This window comes from Podarcis pityusensis, assembly GCF_964106645.2.
Source record: "Podarcis pityusensis genome assembly, chromosome: 14".
Classification (NCBI taxonomy): Eukaryota; Metazoa; Chordata; class Lepidosauria; order Squamata; family Lacertidae; genus Podarcis; species Podarcis pityusensis.
The window spans coordinates 46,845,401-46,865,724 of record NC_138039.1 but is presented as its reverse complement, the minus strand read 5'-3'; the positions used below and the strand labels follow the sequence as shown (position 1 = coordinate 46,865,724).

At 44.2% G+C, this 20,324-nt stretch overlaps 1 protein-coding gene across 2 annotated transcripts in view; it reads right to left on the bottom strand.

Annotated features, from left to right (window-relative positions):
• LOC308462532 (dual oxidase 2-like) overlaps window positions 1-20,324 on the bottom strand; it is a 52,648-nt gene that overhangs the window by 14,480 nt on the left and 17,844 nt on the right. For both annotated transcript variants that reach the window (XM_080980254.1, XM_080980255.1), the window contains 13 exons: window positions 19,887-19,989; window positions 17,787-17,944; window positions 16,688-16,854; window positions 14,518-14,636; window positions 13,387-13,524; window positions 12,069-12,185; window positions 11,046-11,248; window positions 9,928-10,113; window positions 7,615-7,840; window positions 6,673-6,766; window positions 5,876-6,051; window positions 5,004-5,073; window positions 3,243-3,338 (listed from right to left, as the gene is read on the bottom strand). In XM_080980254.1, coding sequence (XP_080836380.1) covers window positions 3,243-3,338; window positions 5,004-5,073; window positions 5,876-6,051; window positions 6,673-6,766; window positions 7,615-7,840; window positions 9,928-10,113; window positions 11,046-11,248; window positions 12,069-12,185; window positions 13,387-13,524; window positions 14,518-14,636; window positions 16,688-16,854; window positions 17,787-17,944; window positions 19,887-19,989 — 1,853 coding nt within the window. The remainder of the gene's footprint in view (window positions 1-3,242; window positions 3,339-5,003; window positions 5,074-5,875; window positions 6,052-6,672; window positions 6,767-7,614; window positions 7,841-9,927; window positions 10,114-11,045; window positions 11,249-12,068; window positions 12,186-13,386; window positions 13,525-14,517; window positions 14,637-16,687; window positions 16,855-17,786; window positions 17,945-19,886; window positions 19,990-20,324) is intronic.

The window sequence follows — 20,324 nt, the reverse complement described above, 5'->3', positions numbered from 1 at the left end:
CATGGGCAATAAGTTTGTTCTTAAAGTATCTTGGAGCTTGTCAAAGATTATGAAGTTCATGTATATAACCAAAAGCTGAAAGAAGATCTACAGAGCAGATGAAGGTTTTATCTATAGCAGACATTATTTACATACATGGACCACTGACCTCAGAAAAATGAATTGCCTAACTTTAATACACCTTCAGAATGTCTCATAAGAAAATGTAAACCTTCTTCTGAGGAACTGAAAAAATATTTACTAATGTGTTGTTTAGAAGGCACTGATTTAAGATATCAGGACAACCTAACCCAACTAGGAATCCCAGAACAGCTAGTAACGCACACAGCATTCCTCAGCAATAAAATCTACGCTAATTATTTGCCAGTGCATTTGACTGTAGTGCCAGAATAATGTACTGTACAGTACTGTATTGTACAGAAATCCCAGTGTAAGATGTTTGCAAGAAGGAGCAAATCCAGAAACTGATTATGCCCCATTATTAAATGTTTATTTGCCAACTCAATTACATTGCAGAAATAGTTCTTGAGCACAGCTGAAATATATAAACTAATTTTGGTCACGGTAGGGTGAGTCACAGGACTTTGTTGCTGTGTTAGGAACACAGCAAAATGTCAAAGCAGCACCAAAAAGGCCCATTCTCATGCTGCCACCTCAGATGGCAAACGCCAGGTACAGGTTGGCTCATGTGGGGAGTTGCAGTCCTTTAATTAAGTACACAAAGCCAACCTGAGCCTTGATGCAACACGTACATTGGCCCTCAGACCACAACGATATAAAGTCCATTAACTACTTTCCTCTGAGGTTAGTGCCAAGGCTTTGTCACAGACGAGACAATGATATATTTGGATACCTTCCAGGGATTGATTTTGCTCTGTGGCCTAAAAGCTGACCACAAGGCAAACAAGGCATTGATATCAACAAAACTCAACAGTGTATAAAATGAGCATTGTGTGTTTGCCTAAGGGAGAGTCCGTCAGAAATGGACAACAATTCTCATCAAAGCACTGCATCACAGGCAGAGGTGATAAGGTGAAAGACATTTCCAGGCATATGGAAATATTATGACGCTATAGGCACACAAAGGCTGGGCATTTCAGAGAACAATCATAAAATGCAAATCAGCTGTGATGCTATCTGAATGTTTACATCTGCCACCCCCCAGGGACTGTTTTATTTCCCTTATGTACTATAGCAGAATGAAGTAGCAACTTCAGAAGAAATGATGCCATTTTATAAGTTTCCTCTCCCACGTATAAAAACATAAAAGTGTGTCATAAGGTCCCAGAGAAGAAGCCTACATCTACTCAGAAGTAAGCCCAATGGAGTACAATGGGGTTCACTTCCAGGTAAATGTGTACAGGGCTGCAGTCCTAATCTTAACTTTGGGGCATCTGGGATAGCATGCAAAATGGATACGTGCCAATGGCAACAGCCATTATTTGACGTTTGGCACTTCTAGGAGCATCCCTTGCCAAACCTCAGACAAAGCAGAGAATTGGCATGGAAGGATGTCCACCCCCCTTTAAGAATGGTGCTTCTGCATTGCCTTCTAATTTAACAATTCCCCCCAAGGAGCTGAGAGCAGTAAACATGGTTCTCGCTCGCTTTAACAATTCCATTTCACCCTGACTTGTTATGAGGAAAGGACAGCAACCAGTTGTTTGTGAAGCATTCACCCCAAACTGTCTGCAAAAGGGTTGAGGGAAAGGTTAGGCAATGCTGGCTATTTGTTGAGCCTTCGTTCCAATATGATTGCAAGGGGTGGGGGGTGATGGGATGCTGCGCCAAACAAGTGTTATTCCACCTCTTCCGCTGCATTTTCCGCCTGCTTTTCTTACTGCCTGACTTGAATTTGCCGGTATGCAATTGATTCCATTCAAAAGCAGCAACAGTCTGGAAGTGCCATCACTCAAGGTTATAAAACATGCTTGGTGGAGATTTAAATCTGGCTCTTCCTGCCCAACACTAACCATTACTTTATACTGGCTCTCAGGGTAGCACTGTTTTAAATTAATTAACTACAAGCCTTTATAAACTGCTTAATGATTAAAAATATATGTAAGTGGTGTACAGCAACAACAAAAATAAACAATGGGCTGAAGCTGTAAGATCACCTGACCCAATAGGTGCCCATTTGACCCAAGAGATTCCCATTTGATCAGGCATGCACCTTCAGCGTACTCTTTTCAGTGCCTGTAAAAAACATTTTTATTCAGGGAAGCCTATCCAGATACGGAGAATGATGACATGCCCTTTAATCTGGTTTTTAGCTTAATCATGGACTTAAAAAAAAAAATGTTTTAAATTGTTGTTTTCAACTGTTTTCACTGATAATTTTATTCTTTTTGTAAACTGCTTTGATTTTAATTTTTTTTACACACAGGCGGTATAGAAATGTTGATAAAATAAGTAAATAAACCCAACTAAGTTCTAAGGATGCGGGTGGCGCTGTGGTCTAAACCATTGAGCCTAGGGCTTGCCGATCGGAAGGTCGGCGGTTCGAATACCCGCGACGGGGTAAGTTCCCGTTGCTCGGTCCCTGCTCCTGCCAACCTAGCAGTTCGAAAGCACATCAAAGTGCAAGTAGATAAATAGGTACCACTCCAGTGGGAAGATAAACGGCGTTTCCATGCACTGCTCTGGCTTCTCCAGAAGCGGCTTAGTCATGCTGGCCACATGACCCGGAAAAACTGCGGACAAACGTCGGCTCCCTCGGCCTATAGAGCGAGATGAGCGCCGCAACCCCAGAGTCATTCGCGACTGGACTTAACTGTCAGGGGTCCTTTACCTTTACCTTTACTTTTTAATTTCTAAGGAATAGATCTATTGAAATGAATGGGCTATATGCAATACTACTCCTAGTCAGATTAGACCCATTGAAATTGATGGATATGACCAATTTAGGTCAATTTGTGCCCTTGCGCCTACTCAGAGTACAACTTGGCTACAACTCAATGTTATTAAAACAAAAATCCAGAATAAAACAGCACTTCAAAGGCATATGGAGAGCAAGAATTCAGAAAGTGGAGAGAAACAAAAATAGGGCCCTGGACAAAAATATGACTCTACATGAGATCTGATGTAACTGATGGTTTCTGCTTCACATATGGCAGAGGGAAGGGAGTTCCATAATGCAGTTACAGCAGCAGAAAATGCATGTTTTGGGATCACCATGATAAATTCTAATCTAAATAGATGTCACGTTGGAAGGCTATTAAGAAATACAATCAGACACTTACTTTTTTCCTGGCCTCCTCCTCAGGTTTTGCCCTGGCATTCCCCCAGAGGTTGCATCTCCTTCCAGAATCAGGGGCTGTTCCCGATTTAGGATGATGCTTAAGGAAGCAGATAATAGCCTTTCAGAGAACAGTCTTATCTATTACACGACTTGGAACCAAGAAAGCTGACCCAGGCCCTTTGATTTTATGGTTGCTTAGAAGGAAAAAGTTTGCCCACTGCAAGTGAATAACACCAGCCTTCCTAAATATTTCCCATGCCCAGCTTATTTGTTCTGCCACATTTCTGGCAGAAGAAACAACTCATCTTCTTTAGCATTTTGTTTTCTGAATAACAGCTGTAGCTCTTCTAGAGAAAGTGGGTTTGATAATCGGAAAATGCTGAAAATCTAGTTGCATGGAAAACAGAACAGGCATTCCTCTTAGGGTGTTTCTAGGGATTTTTCTTATGACATCTGTTTTGCAGCCATAAGGTTGTGTTTAACATAGCAGCACCTACACTGGGGAATCAATTATTAGACAGGGGTCATCTGTGTTTTGTTCTATATGCTGCCTTAAAATGATTTTATTTACCCTGTCATGTGAGCGAGTTTTATGCCATTTTTTCCACTCTTGAGCATATTTTTTTCCTCGATTCCTCAGCATGCAATTTTATGTGTAAATATAATAAAACAAATAGAGACATAGGACGGCTGCCTTATACCAAGCCAGACCACATTGGTTCGACACTGACCGGCAGCAGCTCTCCAGGGTTTCAGCAAGGAGATGCTAGCAAGTGGAGCCGAGTCATTTTGCATAAGTGACCTACGGATCAGGTTGTTTTTCTACGTGACTGGTAGTCTGGGCTGGCTGCTGCTAGCACCACAATAACATCGCGTGCTGGGTGACACCCTTTTACAGCACCCGGCACTTTCATTGGCATTGTGTCTGGAAGTGCCCTTAGGCCTAGCGTCGTTTACTCTTTGGAAACAAAGATCTCTGGTTAACTGCTGCATAGCCCATGCAATAATACTGGGGGTGGGGCACACTGTTCAGAGGAATGAGCAGGTTGCAGTTAGACATATCTTTGGCACAGTGGTAGCCCAGAGGGCATAATGGCCTCAGCACTCTCTCCAGGAAACACACAGTGGAAATTCACTCAGTGCCGTTTAAAGAACCTTAACGTGGCTCTTCCTCCTGTCTCTCCACACTACCTTAAATATGCAGAAACATGTTCATCTCGCAACCTTTCGTTCCTCCTCCAAACCAATTTAAACACCTTACATAGCAACCATTTAAAAACCAGGGGAAGTGGCAGGTTATTTTTGTTTTTTGTTTCGGCAGGGCAAGGATTTCAGCTGGAAAATGGAGAGTGAGGAAATGGTTAAAAGACCCTCCGGAGCTATGTTTCATGAACGAGAATACCCTATAAACAACGCTAAGTTTCACTGTCCAGCATCAATGTGTGGGAATTTCTTTCAAAACCAGTAGGTGAATTTACTCTTTCACTTAACTGTAAGGAATGGATTGATTAACAGAACTATAACCACAGCAAAAAGCTTAGCAGAGAAACGGATAACACATTTAAGGCACATCCCTGACACACACACCCCAAAATAGAATCCTTGTAACTGTAGTTTGTTAAGGGTGGTGGTAATTGTCCCTGGGATACTTTAGAGGAGGAAATGTGCTTTAAATGTATGCTGTGTATCTGTGGAGCGAGTGCCGGACGCGCTTGAGAGGAGCCCGGCTCACAGAGGATCAGTGGCTGAGCAGAGAGCTTACTTGTTGCTTCTGTCCTTGTCGATGACGGAGGCTCGATTGCTCACATTTTGTCTGAATCTGTCAGGAATTCCTTTGAGAGACAGAATAAGGAAAGTCATGTCTGTTCATACGAAGGATTTTGCAGAATAAGGGGAAGAGAAAGAGCTCACTAACTTCTTAGGGTTGTGTCTCAGACCAGAGGTCCATATAGTCTGTTTCTGACAGTGGCATTGTAAATATAGATGGATTGTAAACACAGAGGCTTTTCTAGCAGGAAATTGGTGGTGGAAAGAGATGCTTAACCCAAGTGCCAGACAGCCAGAGCCATAGCTGGGTGATCTTACGCCCCTGGCAGAACTGTCCAGATTGTGCCCCCTCAGCCACTGACAAATAAGCTATTCTTTCCGCCTCTTCTCCAAACCCCTCCCCTCATTTAATTCACCCTCTATTTAAAACCTTTTCCTATAAGGCAATAATCAATATTTATATTTATGGACATATTTTAAAGCCGATTTTGTGCCCCCCTTGCCTACGCCCCTGGAGGGAGCCCACCTCACCACTCCCTAGCTACGGCCCAGCAGACAGCCACCTACCTGGCTGTTGAGCACTTGGCAATCCCACACAAGGGCGTTATGATTGATGCCATGGGATCGGAAGGTGGTTTGTCCTGCCCACCTGTCAAAGTTGGCTTCAGGAAGAGATGTGGAGCCAAAAAGATTCCCCACAGGTGGAGGAGTAGAAGGAAGGCCGATTCTCCATTGCAAGTCCAACCACGCTCCCCCAGTATTGTGAGGGTTGGAAATTCCAATTTTCCTAACAATTCAGCTGCTTAATTTTGCCTTTCCATGCCCCCCACCCCCCAGCTCAGGCCTGAGCTCTCTCTTTTCCATTACCTTTAACGCAGAGGTGAGTGAAGCGGAACTCCTGGTCGTGGTCCCGCAGCATGTAGTTAAAATCTTCCCAGGTGAGCTCCTGTTTGTCTTCGAACCCTGACTCCTTGAACAAGGACTCTATGACCTTCTCAGTCTGATCTCGCGAGAGGCAGTTGTTGTAGATCTCAATGAAAGACCTAAAAGGCAACAGAAGACAATGCGGTCAGCAAACAAGGAGCCTGTTGCAAAAGCTGCCATGAATCAAAGGGCTGTGGGCTGAGTCAAATTATGTTCAGAAAAGGGGCCCAGAACATCTGAGTCTTCACTAAGACCCTTGCAGTCAGATGCCCACCCTAAGCATTTCTGGTCACTAACAACATAACCTCTACCTGCTTAATTTTTCCTTACATTATGCATTCTGTTCTCAATTGCAAGAGTTTATGGTATTAGATGTCATATGTGTACTGAGCATTGATTATTATTATTTTTTTTTTAAAAAAAAGAATATCAGAATCCACTAGGGAGAAACTGTCACTTCGTGTGAATTTCAATTTCAAAACTGGGGTTAGAGAATCCACTCTCTGTCACTGGCCTTGTTCCTCACCCTGTAGGGCTTTTGCCTAGAAGGAATGTGTCCTTGCATTCGGATAACACACTTTGCTTGGCTGGATGGAGGGTAAAGAGAAACCGGCCTGTTTACATTACTGTTTACATTTCTTGACCTGTCTGCCCTGCCCACCACTGATATGCGGCCCTTGGGAGAATAAAATGTGGCCCTCTAGCTGAAAAAGACTTCCTTCCCCGGCACTATCCAGTACCTCAACATCCTGAAGAATTCTTCCTTTGAAAGAAAGCCATTTCCATCTATATCATACATGGTGAACATCAGTTTTGACTTCTCTTGGGGAGATCCTGGTGGAGGACGAGTAAGATGAGTAACATCAAAAATACCATAAAAATGCTTATCATAAAGTCCATTTGATAAGGAATTTTTATGAGAGCCCAATTCTCCAGCCCCACAACAACTTCAGAGGCACTGATAACTGAAGGGAGGGGATTTGTGTTCCAGGAAACTGGTGGGTGAGAGGATGTGGGAGAGACTATTGTTGCAGCCTGACACATGAGGATGACGCAGATCTCTCAGTTTTCCTTGTTTTCACTCTTTAGATTCAGGTCTTCACATCCCAACATCAGCTGGCAATTTTATTTAAAATCCTCATAAAAATCTATCTGCACTTTGGTGCAGAATACAATTTTGAAATGCAATTTCACTTAATCTATACATTCCTAGAAAGCAAGTTCCTCTGATACAATGCATTTTTGTATGTTATTTTCACTAAAATATGCATTTCTAGGCACACTTTTACCCTGTTGGTTTTTCCACACATTATTTGGTTGGAGGACCAAACTGCAAATTTTGGCTAGGTGTGAATTTTGAAGAAACGGCTATGTTTTGGTTGGCATACTGTTTGGAACTGGTTGTTAAATGTGAACTGAATCAAATTTCTCTCCCACCTTTATTGGGAATGGCCTTCCCATAATTATCCTGATCAGTAGCTTCTCAGGTTGGCTGAGCAGGACTCACTTCCTGCTGAACCAACATGATTCCCCATTGACCATCTGGCCGCTGGTCTCTGCTGCTAGAGATGTTCCTTGATGTACACATGATAAACACCTGGAATGTTTTCCCATGTAGAATTCTGAATGCCCTGATTAGGCTCCATTCCCTCCCATACTTTTTCGCTGATATCCAATTTCACCTTTCATAAAGACCACGAAGATGTCTAGGAACTCCCGGAAGGAGAGATATCCATTGCCGTCTTTGTCAGCGAGTGAGAACATGGAGTCCACAAACACAGACTGGGGCTTGAGCCCCAGCGCATCTGCAAACTCCTCCCTGCTCAGCTCACACTTCAACGCTTCCTTGGCTTTCTGGGAAGTTTCCAAGCTGAGCTCCCCAGCGTCTAATCTGTCAATGTCTAGAACCTGGAAAGGACAAAGCACATGGTGAGGTTCCTGGAATAACACTTCTCAGGCTCCCCAGGAATAAGAGAACTGCAACAAACCTTTCTGTCTGCTCTGCAAATATTAGTTTAAAATAACTTATCAACCAAGGTTTGATTTCTATCTCCATAGTTCAGAACATCGATCGGATCATCTAAGCATTATGTAAGTGCCTCTATTTGATGTTTAACAAAAAAAGAATGCAGGAAATCCCCGACAATTAAAAGGACACAGTTCCACATTGGGGGACAAGCTGCTGTAAGGAAGAAGGAGAAATGACTTATTCATGCCACGCTTGCGCAAAGGTTTCTAGCAAGAAGTGCAAGGGAACGTTCTTTCATATGTGGTTATCTTGTAAAAGGATAGAAGAGTATTGGGAAATGATCCATAATGAATTGAAAAAAATGTTTAAAAGTACTTTCCAAAAAACCCAGAGTCCTTCCTGTTGGGGGTAATTCAAACTCAAATACCCAGGTGTCAAAAAAGGTTATTTATGTATGCTACTACTGCGGCCCGTGTTTTGTTAGCCCTGAAATGGAAAACAAGTGAGGTCCCAACCAAAGAAGAATGGCAACTTAAGTTGACAGAATATGTACAACTTGCAGACTTAACATATAGAATAAGAGAACAAGAAGAACCTATGTTTAAAGAAGAGTGGGAAATGTTTATTGAATAGATGGGAAATAACTGTGTACAGCTGAAAACACTGGCAGCATTAAGATAAATTCAACAGTGTAAATAAGTTTTGATGGATACAATAATGGAATACTGAATGATATAGTTTTTGTAAAATATGCAGGGATATAAGATATATAAAATGAACCATGGAAAGAGAAGATGGGAAGTCATTGAGGATGTAAAATGTGTATTTTAAATTGTAAAACAGAAAATTTAATTAAAATTATCTATATAAAAAGAAGTGCTGGCCTTAGCCATCTTTTCACCAGCCTTTTGCTGACTGCAATATTTGAGGGGCAGTATTTGGAGGTGGGGTTAGAATGCTGGGAATAGACAAAGGACAGCAGGTTTGAATCTCACTGGGGAGATCTGAGGCCTGCCACTGTCTCCAACTCTCACTGAGCACCCAGGGTATATCTGTAAGGATAAAAATGGAGGATGTACATAATTCTGAACTCCTTGGAGGAAGGGCGGGATAAAAAAAATGAAAGTAATGAAAGAAACTACCATGCTCCTTCTTGCCATGCTCATCAGGCTCTGCATTTTTGAGGGGGGCTTAAAAAAAAAAAGAATTACGCCAAATTTGCATAGGATTGTACCCAGTGCTAGCCCTACACAGAATGCACCCATTGAAGTGAGTGAACACGAGTCCTTCATTAATTTCAGTGAATCTACTCTAAGTAGGACTAGCATTGGATACCACCGACAGCGTCACTGACATGCACTCCTCTTGGTGAGATGAGCATTTTTCAAGGAGGAAGAGGAGGAAGTCATGATGGGGACACATCCCCTGTTGGACTCTGAAAGTGGCTGTCCTACACTGAAAAGTTTTTGTCAAATAGGTAAGCACATGCACAGATCTATCCCCGAGAAGGGCTATTTAAGGAAAGAGTTGGAAACATTTGCCTGAGCAACACAGTGCAACATTGAGGCTCTTTTTCACGTACACATGGCAAATTACCTTGATTATACACAATAACATCATCACTATGTATGTGCTGTCCGCTTATCTTGTTTGCCCTCTACATGTTCTCAGAGACAGATGTTTACATTTGCAGCTATTTATATCTTAGTAGGGAAGAAGGGCCAAAAAACAAAGTTTGCATGTGGTTATTTGATGCACGGCTTTCTTTGAAACAAGTCCCATCATGTTCAGAGGGCCTTGCTGCCAGGTTTGTGAACACTGTGGGTGGTATTCAATGCTAGTCCTACTCTGAGTAGACCTATTGCAGTTAATGGCCGTGGCTAACTTAGGTTCATTCCTTTTAGTGGGTTTACTCTGAATAGGATTTAGTTGAATACAACCCAAGGTACCAGATTCAATTAACCTGGTACGCCAGCTGAAGTCAGTGTTCTTTTGTCTGTCCTGAGTTCTAGTGTTATGAGAGTACCTGGGCAAATATATGCCTGAAGAAAATATCTAGGATGTCCTTTCTCTGCTCCTTGGTAACAGCCTTCTTCAGCAGCTGCTGTTCCTTCATGTCGGATATGTGGAGAGAGAGTCCACTTCTTTCAAGGTAGACCTTCAGACGATTAAGAAACTCCTTTCGCTCTGCCTCTCCATCAAACTGCAACACCTATGAATAAATGAGATGGAGAAGTTCTGATCGTGGAAATCCCTTCTCAGGAATATCTCCTTTTTTAATCTTTCTACATAGCAACTAAAAACAATGGATGGACAATGTTGCTTCAGCTGCTGTTAATTGATTTGTTTTAAACTGAGGCTTAATAAGGGATTTTGGCTGATAGGAAGTCAGGATTTCAACAGACATGACATTCAATGAGTGTTCAATGTTTTTACACTAATATCTGAGCTGCACAATCAGTGCTGGATTGAAGCTGAAGCTTAAATATTTCAAAGGACCTCAAAATACATCTTTAAACTATATTTAAAGTTTAGCATAATTGTCTTTCTGTATGTCAACAGTTTTCATATATGCTAAGTAAGAAATCAGAAGGCATTTCTGTTTGAAAGCATTTCAGATGCAGATATGCTTACTGGAAGACAAATGTTTTAGTTTTTTAGCTGCATCCTCATCTATGTATACAAAGGCAAATATAAATTTTTATTATTTCTATTTCCATTTCTGTTAGAATGCTGCATATTTTTGGTAATGTAATTGAACAGGGACTCTTAAACTTGACACAGCTTAGAGCAGGTGCTGGGAACCTTTGACCCTCCAGATGCTGCGGAACTACAACTCCCATAATCCCTGGGGCCGTTGGCATGCTTGTTGGGCCTGATGGAAGTGGGAATTCAGCACTATTTGGAGGGCCAAAGGTTCCCCACACCTGGCTCAGGGCTTCAGCATGTCTTAATCTGGGCCTGTGCACACTCTTAAAGTTATTCACATACAACGTCCAAGGAGCGTACAGTCTGTGTACACAACATTTGAGCTGTACAACACTTGCCCATGGGTACAGATAGCAGCATGTGAACACATCTAATGTTTTCAATATAGTTAATGAAGGAGTAAACAAGCAGACAGACACCGTACAAGTTGCATACCAGGTCATATTCTTTGGGGATCTTCAACAGCAAGGTTTTGTTGCCCTTGTTGTTGGAAAGGACGGTCTCCACCTTTTGCTGGCTTTTCAGAAAGATGCTCCGCAGCACGGCCAACTTGCTGTCCAGAACTCTGATCCCCTTGTCTTCCTGCAGCTGAAGGTAGACTAGAGAGCTGTCTGTCTTGGGGTCTTGCCATTCAAATGCTGGGAGAAATGAAAAGATTTATTGATATCTTGCCTTGGGTGCAGGACCCAAGGAGGCAAGTGGGATAAATTAAAACAGATACAACCAAAAACGCACAATAATTTTAATAATAATTTTAGCATCAGAGCTTTCCTTCTTCTAGATGGGCCACCTTCCCAGGTTGGCAAGCTCCATCTGCCCCTCACCTCCCTCTGAGGCAGGTGCAGAAACCGCCTTCTTGACCGTTGGACCAATTATTGCATGGGTAGGCAAACTAAGGCCCAGGGGCCGGATCCGGCCCAATCGCCTTCTAAATCCGGCCCACGGACAGTCAATCAGTGTGTTTTTACATGAGTAGAATGTGTGCTTTTATTTAAAATGCATCTCTGGGTTATTTGTGGGGCATAGGAATTCATCCCCCCCCAAAAAAAATATAGCCCCCCCCCCCAAGGTCTGAAGTACAGTGGACAGTAGAAAGTCCTTAACTCACATGGTTTGAGATCCATCAGCTACCCGCACCTGGTTTAGCTGGCCAGTCAAAGTCATTCCCAGGGTGTGGCCTCTGTCACATGCTGACAGGAGCCACAGGGGAGGGCTAAATGCAGGAGACCAAAGGTGGGGGACCACAGGTGGACAAACTACCCCAGAAGGAGCATGGCATGTCCTCCAGCAGAAGTACCAGCCCTCCCCGAACACCCCATACATCCCTAGCACAGATGTAGAGAGGAAGTAATAATATTGTTTGCTGAGCAAGGAACAAAAGATATTCAAGGAGACTTTCCCCACTACTCCTGCATCTGCAGGAGAATTTGGTTCCAGATGCTTTGGGAAATGCCTCACCGTGGATAGAATCTGCAGATATTTCTGCCTGTACCGAGGGGCTTTGCTTCTTCTTCTGCAGCTTCTTGAACGCTCTCCTCCGAAAGGCAGCAACGATCCAGGCGACAAACAGACTCACTGCAGAGACACCAATGGGACAGGCCTTGATACAAAGCTAAGCCCTCGCTGCCAGGGTTGCTTGCAGCTAATGACCGTGCTGGGGGTTGGCATTGTTGGGCACCTGCCACAGCCCGCACCCTGCAAGGGACCCACTGACAACTCCTGAAGCAGCCTTCTCCAACTTGGTGCCCGCCTGGTATTTTGGGCCACAACTCTCATCAGCCACAGACAGCAGGGAGGATGAGCGTTGCGGTCCAGTAACATCTGGAGACACATATTCCCCATTCCTGATCAAACCATACGTTTTATGAAATAAATAATAAATAAACAAACCATGGGTGCTTTTTTAAGTGGTGGTTGGTCCTAGAGATAAGTGAACATGCCAATTTCAGTTTCTCTCAGTTTTCCAATCTTAAAATTGGTTCTCCACATTTGCAATTTAATTATATATCTTTTTAAAAAAGCTCTTGTGAAAATTCATCAGCATTTTAGTGTGAAATTCCCCAAATATACACATTTTGAGAGGCAGCTTTTCCTAATATCCTACATTTTTGCAAAGCAATTTTCCCCAATATAAGGAACTTCTATAGGTTATGTTCAGCAATATATGCTTTTATTACATGCACTTTTCATCCTAGCATGTTCATGTTTGCACATGTTACTTGGTTGGAAAAACCACACAGCAAAATTTGGAGAAGTGTGAATTTCAGAGGACGACTGCGTCGGTTCAAATATTGTTTTGGAAACTGTGAATTTGGTAAATTTGCCTTTTAATGCCTAATGAACTGAATGAAAACCCCAATGGCCGTTTGCTCCAATTCAGCTTCAAAGAGTGGGTTTTCATGGGGAAAGTTCCAGAGCAAAGAGAGAGAGAGAGAGAGAGAGAGAGAGAGAGAGAGAGAGAGAGAGAGCGCTTTAAAGTGGGGACCTGTGCTTGGAAGAAGCAACACAAAAGGTGTGGCATCAGTTTCAGCAAGAACACATGTCTCTCCTCCAAATAGTACAGGTTAACAGCTGCATCATCTGGCAGTGTTTGGGGTCGCCCACTGATTAGATCAGCTTAGACTCAGTACCAATGACTCATGGAAGACTCATCATCATATAAACATGGTCATACTTTGCAGAAACTTTTGATAGCAATGCGGCACCCCTAAGGACATGGCCCCAATCCAACCCCTCCTTGGGATGTAAAGTAAGCAAAACTTGGTCTGAAACAAACCCAGAGGGAAGCAACAGAGAGCAATGATGGTGATCACAAATCCAGGTACACTCCCTGCAAAGTAATCCAGTACGGTTAGCTTGACACAGACAGGCAGCTGTTGTGAAGTCACTTGCTGGGGCTGAGAACATGGCGCACCTGGGAAGACAGACAAAGTTGCCTGGGCATTAGACCAAACTGATCACTTGTGCCCTCAGCCACCCAAGAGTTCCTGAAGATTGCATAAATGCAGCAAGTATTTCCCTCCCCCGTAGTTGCAATTTGTACACAGACCCACCCCACTCCAGCAACGCTTTGATCTGATGTCAACTCCCATCCAGGCCAAGTGCCAAATTGCTCCAAGTTCTCTGGCCAAAAGGGATGGAACTTGCTTTGGCAATGGCATTTTCACTGCTTCTCTATCTCTCTAGCAGACAGAAAGCATCTCAGGTGATCTGGGTTTACAGGTGTGGGTAAGCTGAGTGGGTTGTGTGTTGAAATTCTGGAAATTACTCCATACTGCAACAATGGACTGAAGCGATTGTGGCACCTAACATAAAAATAAATAAAGCCGCTCTTGCAGCAAGATGGAAGGAATGTCATAAAAATGCTCCCACTGTAAATATCACAAGGTGCAAAAAAAACCCAAAAAGCCCCACCCTACCATGGTTTCCATCCAAAATCTCCTCCTGGAACATTATTCCTTTTTTCAATTGAAATTTTGATATATTTCAATTGCTTCAAGCCTTTTGAATGGGAGCGGATCGTTTTCAATCTGGATCATATTCAATCATATTCAGTCTGGTTATAAACTCTGGTTGAATTCAGACATAACCCTAACAACCATAGCTTAATGTAATTTTTTAAATAATAATAAAAAAAACCTTGGGCTTATATGCTCCCATCTCCCCTTCTCTAACACAGCTGCAGGGAACAGAATAGAAATATTCACTTTCTGTTTCAACACAGTTTGCTGTTTTGTTTCCAAATCATGACAAACTGTGGTTAGTTTTGATTCCAAATTATCTGAACAAGCAACACCAAGCCATGGTTTCTGGTCCTGGTCTATTTGGAGAAGTGGACAAGGGTTATGGAACAGATCCTGTGGGGTTGCTCTACTGACTGGTCAACAGCCCAGAACAGAAAACCCACCATCATGCAAGAAAAACACTTCTGCCTGGATGTCTTTTGACTCTGCATCGGTGACCGCTTCCAGGATGTCGTGGAATGTGGTATTTTTAATTTCTTTAATCTCGTCAGAGGAGAATAACCTGAGAAAGGGAGTCAGCAAAAGGGTTAAGTGAAGCGACAGCCTGTTGCCGTCTGTGGGGTCTTGGGCAGAAGCCCACTTGATACATGATCCCTTTTAACTGGTGACCCATTTCCCCCTTCCCTACGGCCCCAAGCTTCAGATCCAATTTCTGTGCCAACAGATATGAATTATGCAATGTATGTACACTGTGTAAATTAAACATGTTTGTGCATGCATGGAATTTTTGTGAAGCTCTGCAATATGTAGGGGGCATCACACTATTATGCAGGGCATGGAAGCCCTGGCCTGAACCAGTGGAGATCCTATTAAGGAATCTTATGGCTTTGGAGATTTCAGTCAGCACTGCTCTGCATTTTCAAGTGTGCCTTTATACCCATAAGGTCTAGAACCTTGGGCAGCTTTCGAGGGTTAAATGTTCAGGTGTCTGCAAGTTACATCTAATATTCAAAATGTTGAGCCTGTACAGATTTGCAACATGCACACAATCTTGCCATGCCCCATTGAACTAATCCTTGTACCAGCACAGGAGATGGAGAATTTATCATACAATGTGCACCACCTGGGTATATATGACTTTTAAGAAAATTGACTTATCTATGTTGGCTTCTTTTTTTAAAAAAGATATTGCACAGGGACAGTGCAGTTACGTAGTCAGGAGAGTTCGGTCTTTCCACAAGCTAGTGCCTCACTTTCAAGAGAAATACGTTTTCCCATCACTCAGCCTGCAATTTGCTGCTGCTGTGAAAATGTGATTCTTCCCAAACAGCAATTAGCACTGAACTTCCAACACTCTCATATCTACAGCCCCAGTGTCTTTTTCCCCTTTCCTTTTAGAGTAGCTTGCCCCACTGCCCCCTCTGCACTGAGAAGATTTATCATTGTTTAACAACAACTTCTAGGGCTGCCCATTCCTTTAGACCAGGGTTGGGAACCTCAGTGCCGGAGGACCAATATTGGTCCTACAGCCCTGTCTGTCTCCACAGACCACACCCACTTCCAAAAGCCACACCCTCCAGGAGTGATTTTGCCTGGCTGGTCTGTGTCTTTGAACTGTGATAATGCCTCATTTGCCTGGATACGTCAAAGTGTGTCTGTGGGCACAGAAACCTCTGACCTCTGCATGGTGGGTATAAAGCTCCACCCACTTTTGCATCTGGCCCTGCCCACTACTGGTACGTGGCCCCTAGAAGGTTGCCCGTGAGGCAATGTGGCCCTCAGGCTGAACAAAGTTCCCCATCCCTGACTTAGACAGGTACAGCTTCGGGGCTTGGCATTTTCAAGCATTTCCAAAGGCTCATATCCTACTAACAGGCCCACTGCCAATCCCTGGAGCCTCCTGGCCCTGCTACTGCTGGAGGAGCAAGGAGGAGGAGGAACAGCAGTAACCGCAACACATTTTGTTTGCACTCATCCTGTGGGGGGGGGGCAGGTTTGGCCCAGACACAAGGCAAGTGAATTTGCAGAATGAGGCAAGAATAGGAGGGAAAGGAGGAGAGGGAAGTGGCTGTACTCAAGCCCTTGCTGAAGGGCTCTCTCAAAATCTGAAAGCCAGGGATGGGGAATCTGTGGTGCTCCTGGGGGGGCTGTATTTGAGACATTATAGAGCAGGGTAGGGAGAGAAACTGTGGTCCTCCAGATTGCTGTACTACAACTCCCATCATCCCTGACTTTTGGTCTTGCTGACAGGGGATGATGAGAGTTCAAATCCAATGACACCTGGGGGGGGGGGTCACATCTTTCCAACCTCTGTCACAGAGTATGGATACACATGATATGGTTAAAGAATATTAAATGCACATGACTTCCCCCGGAGAGCCTGGGAAACTGTGGTTTGTTATAAAGGTGCTGCACACTGTAGCTCTGTGAGGAGGAAATTACAGCTCCCAGGAGTCACGAATATAATGTAAAATTGTAGTGTGAATCTGTCTAGAGTTTCTGGTACTTGGTGGCAATGGCAAGAAATTTCCTCCCTCTTTCTGCAAGCTGGCCTTCCCATTGTTCATGCGCCCCATGCTTATGAATGCTTTCAAAAAGTTGGTTAGCTGTTACCCATTCTTGGTGTTTTCAAACCAGAACCGGTCTCCATCCCGTAAGCGAAGAAACTGGTCCTGAATGATGCTGTGGAAGAGCTTTCTATCAGCTTCCAACAGGCCCCCAAGCAGCAGTTCCAGGCGGTCTGTGTCATTGCTGTACATCTCTGCAAGTTCTCTGCAAAGCTGGGAACAAGCCGCAAGGTTAGGTTGCTGCGTCAAGACGAGTGGGAGGCTTTCCAGGCTGCTTGGTTAGTTAGAGGGGCAGGCTGCATCGACACCGCACATTTAAAGCACATGACTTCCCTCAAATAAATCCTGGGGACTTTATGAAGGCTAAATTACAGTCCCCAGGATCCTTTGGTGGAAGCAATTGTGTATATGTATGGCATATACACAGAAAGAGAGAGGCTGCTTTGAATCTGTCAGCCAAAGCAGCTTCACTCTGATCATACAGTAAAAGAACAAAAGCCTTCAAAACATTTTTCTCTGTGGCTTTTTTGAGCTTGCACACCTTAATGCCGCCTTTCTTAACTTTGGGCCCTCAGATGCTGGGCTATAGCAGGGCTAATGGGCGGGGATAGGAATTGTAGTTCAACAACACCTGGGGACTGGAGACTAGGGAAGGCTGTCTTAAAGACGGCAATGGGCAGGCCTGAAAGCTGTGGAGCAGTGATGTGACAAGAGGACCATGGAAGCTGCCTTATAGTAGGTCAGATGATTTATATCTAGCAATGTCTGCTCTGAGTAGCAACAGATCCCCAGCGACTCAATGAGGCAACTTTCCTCTCATCTGATACTGGAAACAAAATGGCATACTGAATCTGTTTTTATATGTCACAAAGCAACACCCAATCATGCAATGGTAGTCACTGATAATCACCTTTTTTCATGGTGGCCATACATCCTTTTAAGACAAGGATAGGGAAGACATGGATCTCCAAATGTTTTTAGACACCAACTTCCAATAGCCCCCGCCAGTATGGTTAGGAGTGATGGTAGCTGTAGCCCAATAACATATGGAGGGTTACAGGTTCCCTATCCCTGTTTGAACTGCACCCTGTTTCATGCCTGGCTTATCTATGCCCCCACCCCCTGCAAGACCTCTGACAGAGTACCGTTTCATTTGGGTGGATGTCCTGCCATTTAGTAGCAATGGAGTGGTTGAAGAACTCCCTGGCTCTATTATAGGTAGTTAATCCAAGGTCCCGCCCACGATGAATCCAGCTGGCTACGAAGTCCATGCGGGAGTACTTCAGGGTCCCATACCAGTAATCTGGAGAACAAGTGCAACACAGGACCATCAGGGCACTGCAACACAGAAGAATCCCTGCAGAGAGCAGAATGGCGGCCTTGGCAAGGCACCTCTGAGCGCTCAGACAAGCATCTGTTCTAGAAGGAACCCGGAAGGACCCAGCCTGCTTCCACATTAGAACTCCTTAGTGTTAGTGCTAAGGCATCCCTGTTCAGCTTTAAGCTGTAAGTGGAAATGTAAAAGTGGTTCCACGGTTAATGTTGAGCCTCCTCTCCATTGCAAAATTCAGAGCAGAGCAAATTTTAGAGGATGGCTAAATTTTAGTTTGCTTTTTTTTAAAAAAGGGCAAATCAAGTTCGCTTGGCTTTAAAATAATAATAATTATTATTATTTATTTGTACCCCACCCATCTGGCTGGGTTTCCCCAGCCACTCTGGGTGGCTTCCAACAAAGATTAAAAATACATCAAAATGTGAACTGAATCAAGTTTCTCTGCCATCCTTACTCATAATAGACCCACTGAAACTAATGGACCTAAGTTCATGGTGAATTAATGGACCTGGCCAGGTTCCAGCTGGTTTTTTGTTCTGCAATGTGAGAATTAGGTAAATTCAACTTTACATTTTAATTTAATCAAATTCCTCTCCCATCCCTATCTGATAGCAAGGGGCACCTGATCTGAGGGGACATTTGAGAAGAACAGCAGCAGAAAGAGTTAAACTGTTCCTCCACCCCACTTCCCTGTTGTACCAAAACTTTGCAAAAAGGGTGAAATGTCTCAATATTTTGCAAAGCAACCTAAGGCTCACTGCAAGGAAGAAGGATTCCCACCTCCCTTCTGTGACTTGCAGTGAGGTCAGTCCTGTGGTTTTCCAAACTAACCCAATTTAAGGAGGCACAGGCTCCCGGTCCTGCCCCACTTTGTGGGTGCCTGGAGAGGGCCTGTGATGGCACATGTGACATCATGTGGGTAGAGGCCTGTTGCGGCCTCCAGAAGGCCTAACAGGGTTCAACGGGGCCTGTTGTGGCCTCTGGAGGGCCCGATGGGGCCCACTGCGGCCACAGGAAGGCTCAATGGGGCCCATTGCAGCTTCAGGAAGACCTGACGAGGCCCATCACCCCTGGAGTTGGCCACTCCTCTCATCAGCTGGGCAGCATGCCTGGCCGGGCTGGGCTTCTCAGGGGTGCACTTGGCAAGCGCATAGGCTCTGCCACTGGGCATGACGACGTCGGGCCCAGATGCCCCCGGGGCAAAAAAAATGTGGGTGCCCTGTTCCTTCATGGGGAATGTTGTGGGGGCTGGAGCACCCACAGCACCACACACATGGCGCCTATGTAAGGAGGGAGACGTCAAAGCTCCATATGTTTTCAGAGAAGTTTGCGTGTGGAAAATCCCTTCACTTTCACTGAGCCTCAGAGAGATTTGCAACACACAGAAATCTTTCACTGTTTTGCAAATCCCGCGCAGTTCAGCGCAATACCAAGTCCCCACGCTCTCCAGTTTCAGCCTAAGGATGTAGAGAGAATTGATAACATGCATTGCTTGCATTTCATTGCAACAAGGAAGCAGAGCGAGGCAAAACCTGGGCTGTAATTATAATGGAGGAATGGACAGGAGTGCAAAGGGATCTACACCAGTTTGGATTGTCCTGGTCTTCCATTCTTTATATTTTCTCCGGGGGCGGAAAGGTGGAATAAATGAGCCCTGGCAGCATCTGGACAGCGCTGGGATGACAACCCACATTTGCTGAGCCCAAAAAGTAACTATTCCTAGACTGATTCTGGTCAAAAGATTCCTTGCTTTTTATTGCCTTTCTCGGTTTGTAGAAGGGATCAAATTGTTTTGCAATTAAAACACACACACACAGAGAGAGAGAGAGAGAGAGAGAGAGAGAAGAGGAGAGGAGAGGAGAGGGAGAAGGATTAAAAACTGGCAGGAATAAAGGAAGAAGGAAAAATCCACCTTGGAGATCTTCAACCACTATGTTGTCTTCCTTCTCAGCAATTTGAGAAGCCATCCCCAGCAGCAGATCAGAAACATCCTTATCCGTTTTGATATTGGGATTCTGAACAGGATAGATAAAAAGACTCAGGGTACAGCATTAGCACACCACAAAGCTACACCCATTGCCAGTTCTGAGCTAGGATTAGCAGCACAGCAGGGAAGCCGCCAGTTCAGATCTTTAGATCAGTAGCCTGGCCCACAGCTAATAGAGACCAACACAACCTTACTGAAAACATTATTTGGGTCCAGAGTTGCTACATGCCTTGCTGAGGTTACCTGCTTAACCCGTGATATAGGAAGCTGCCAGGCACCAAGGCAGACTGTTGGTCCACCTAGTTCAGTATTGTCTGCACCAAAGATGAGGGAATTGTGGTCCTGCGAATGCTGTTGGACTCC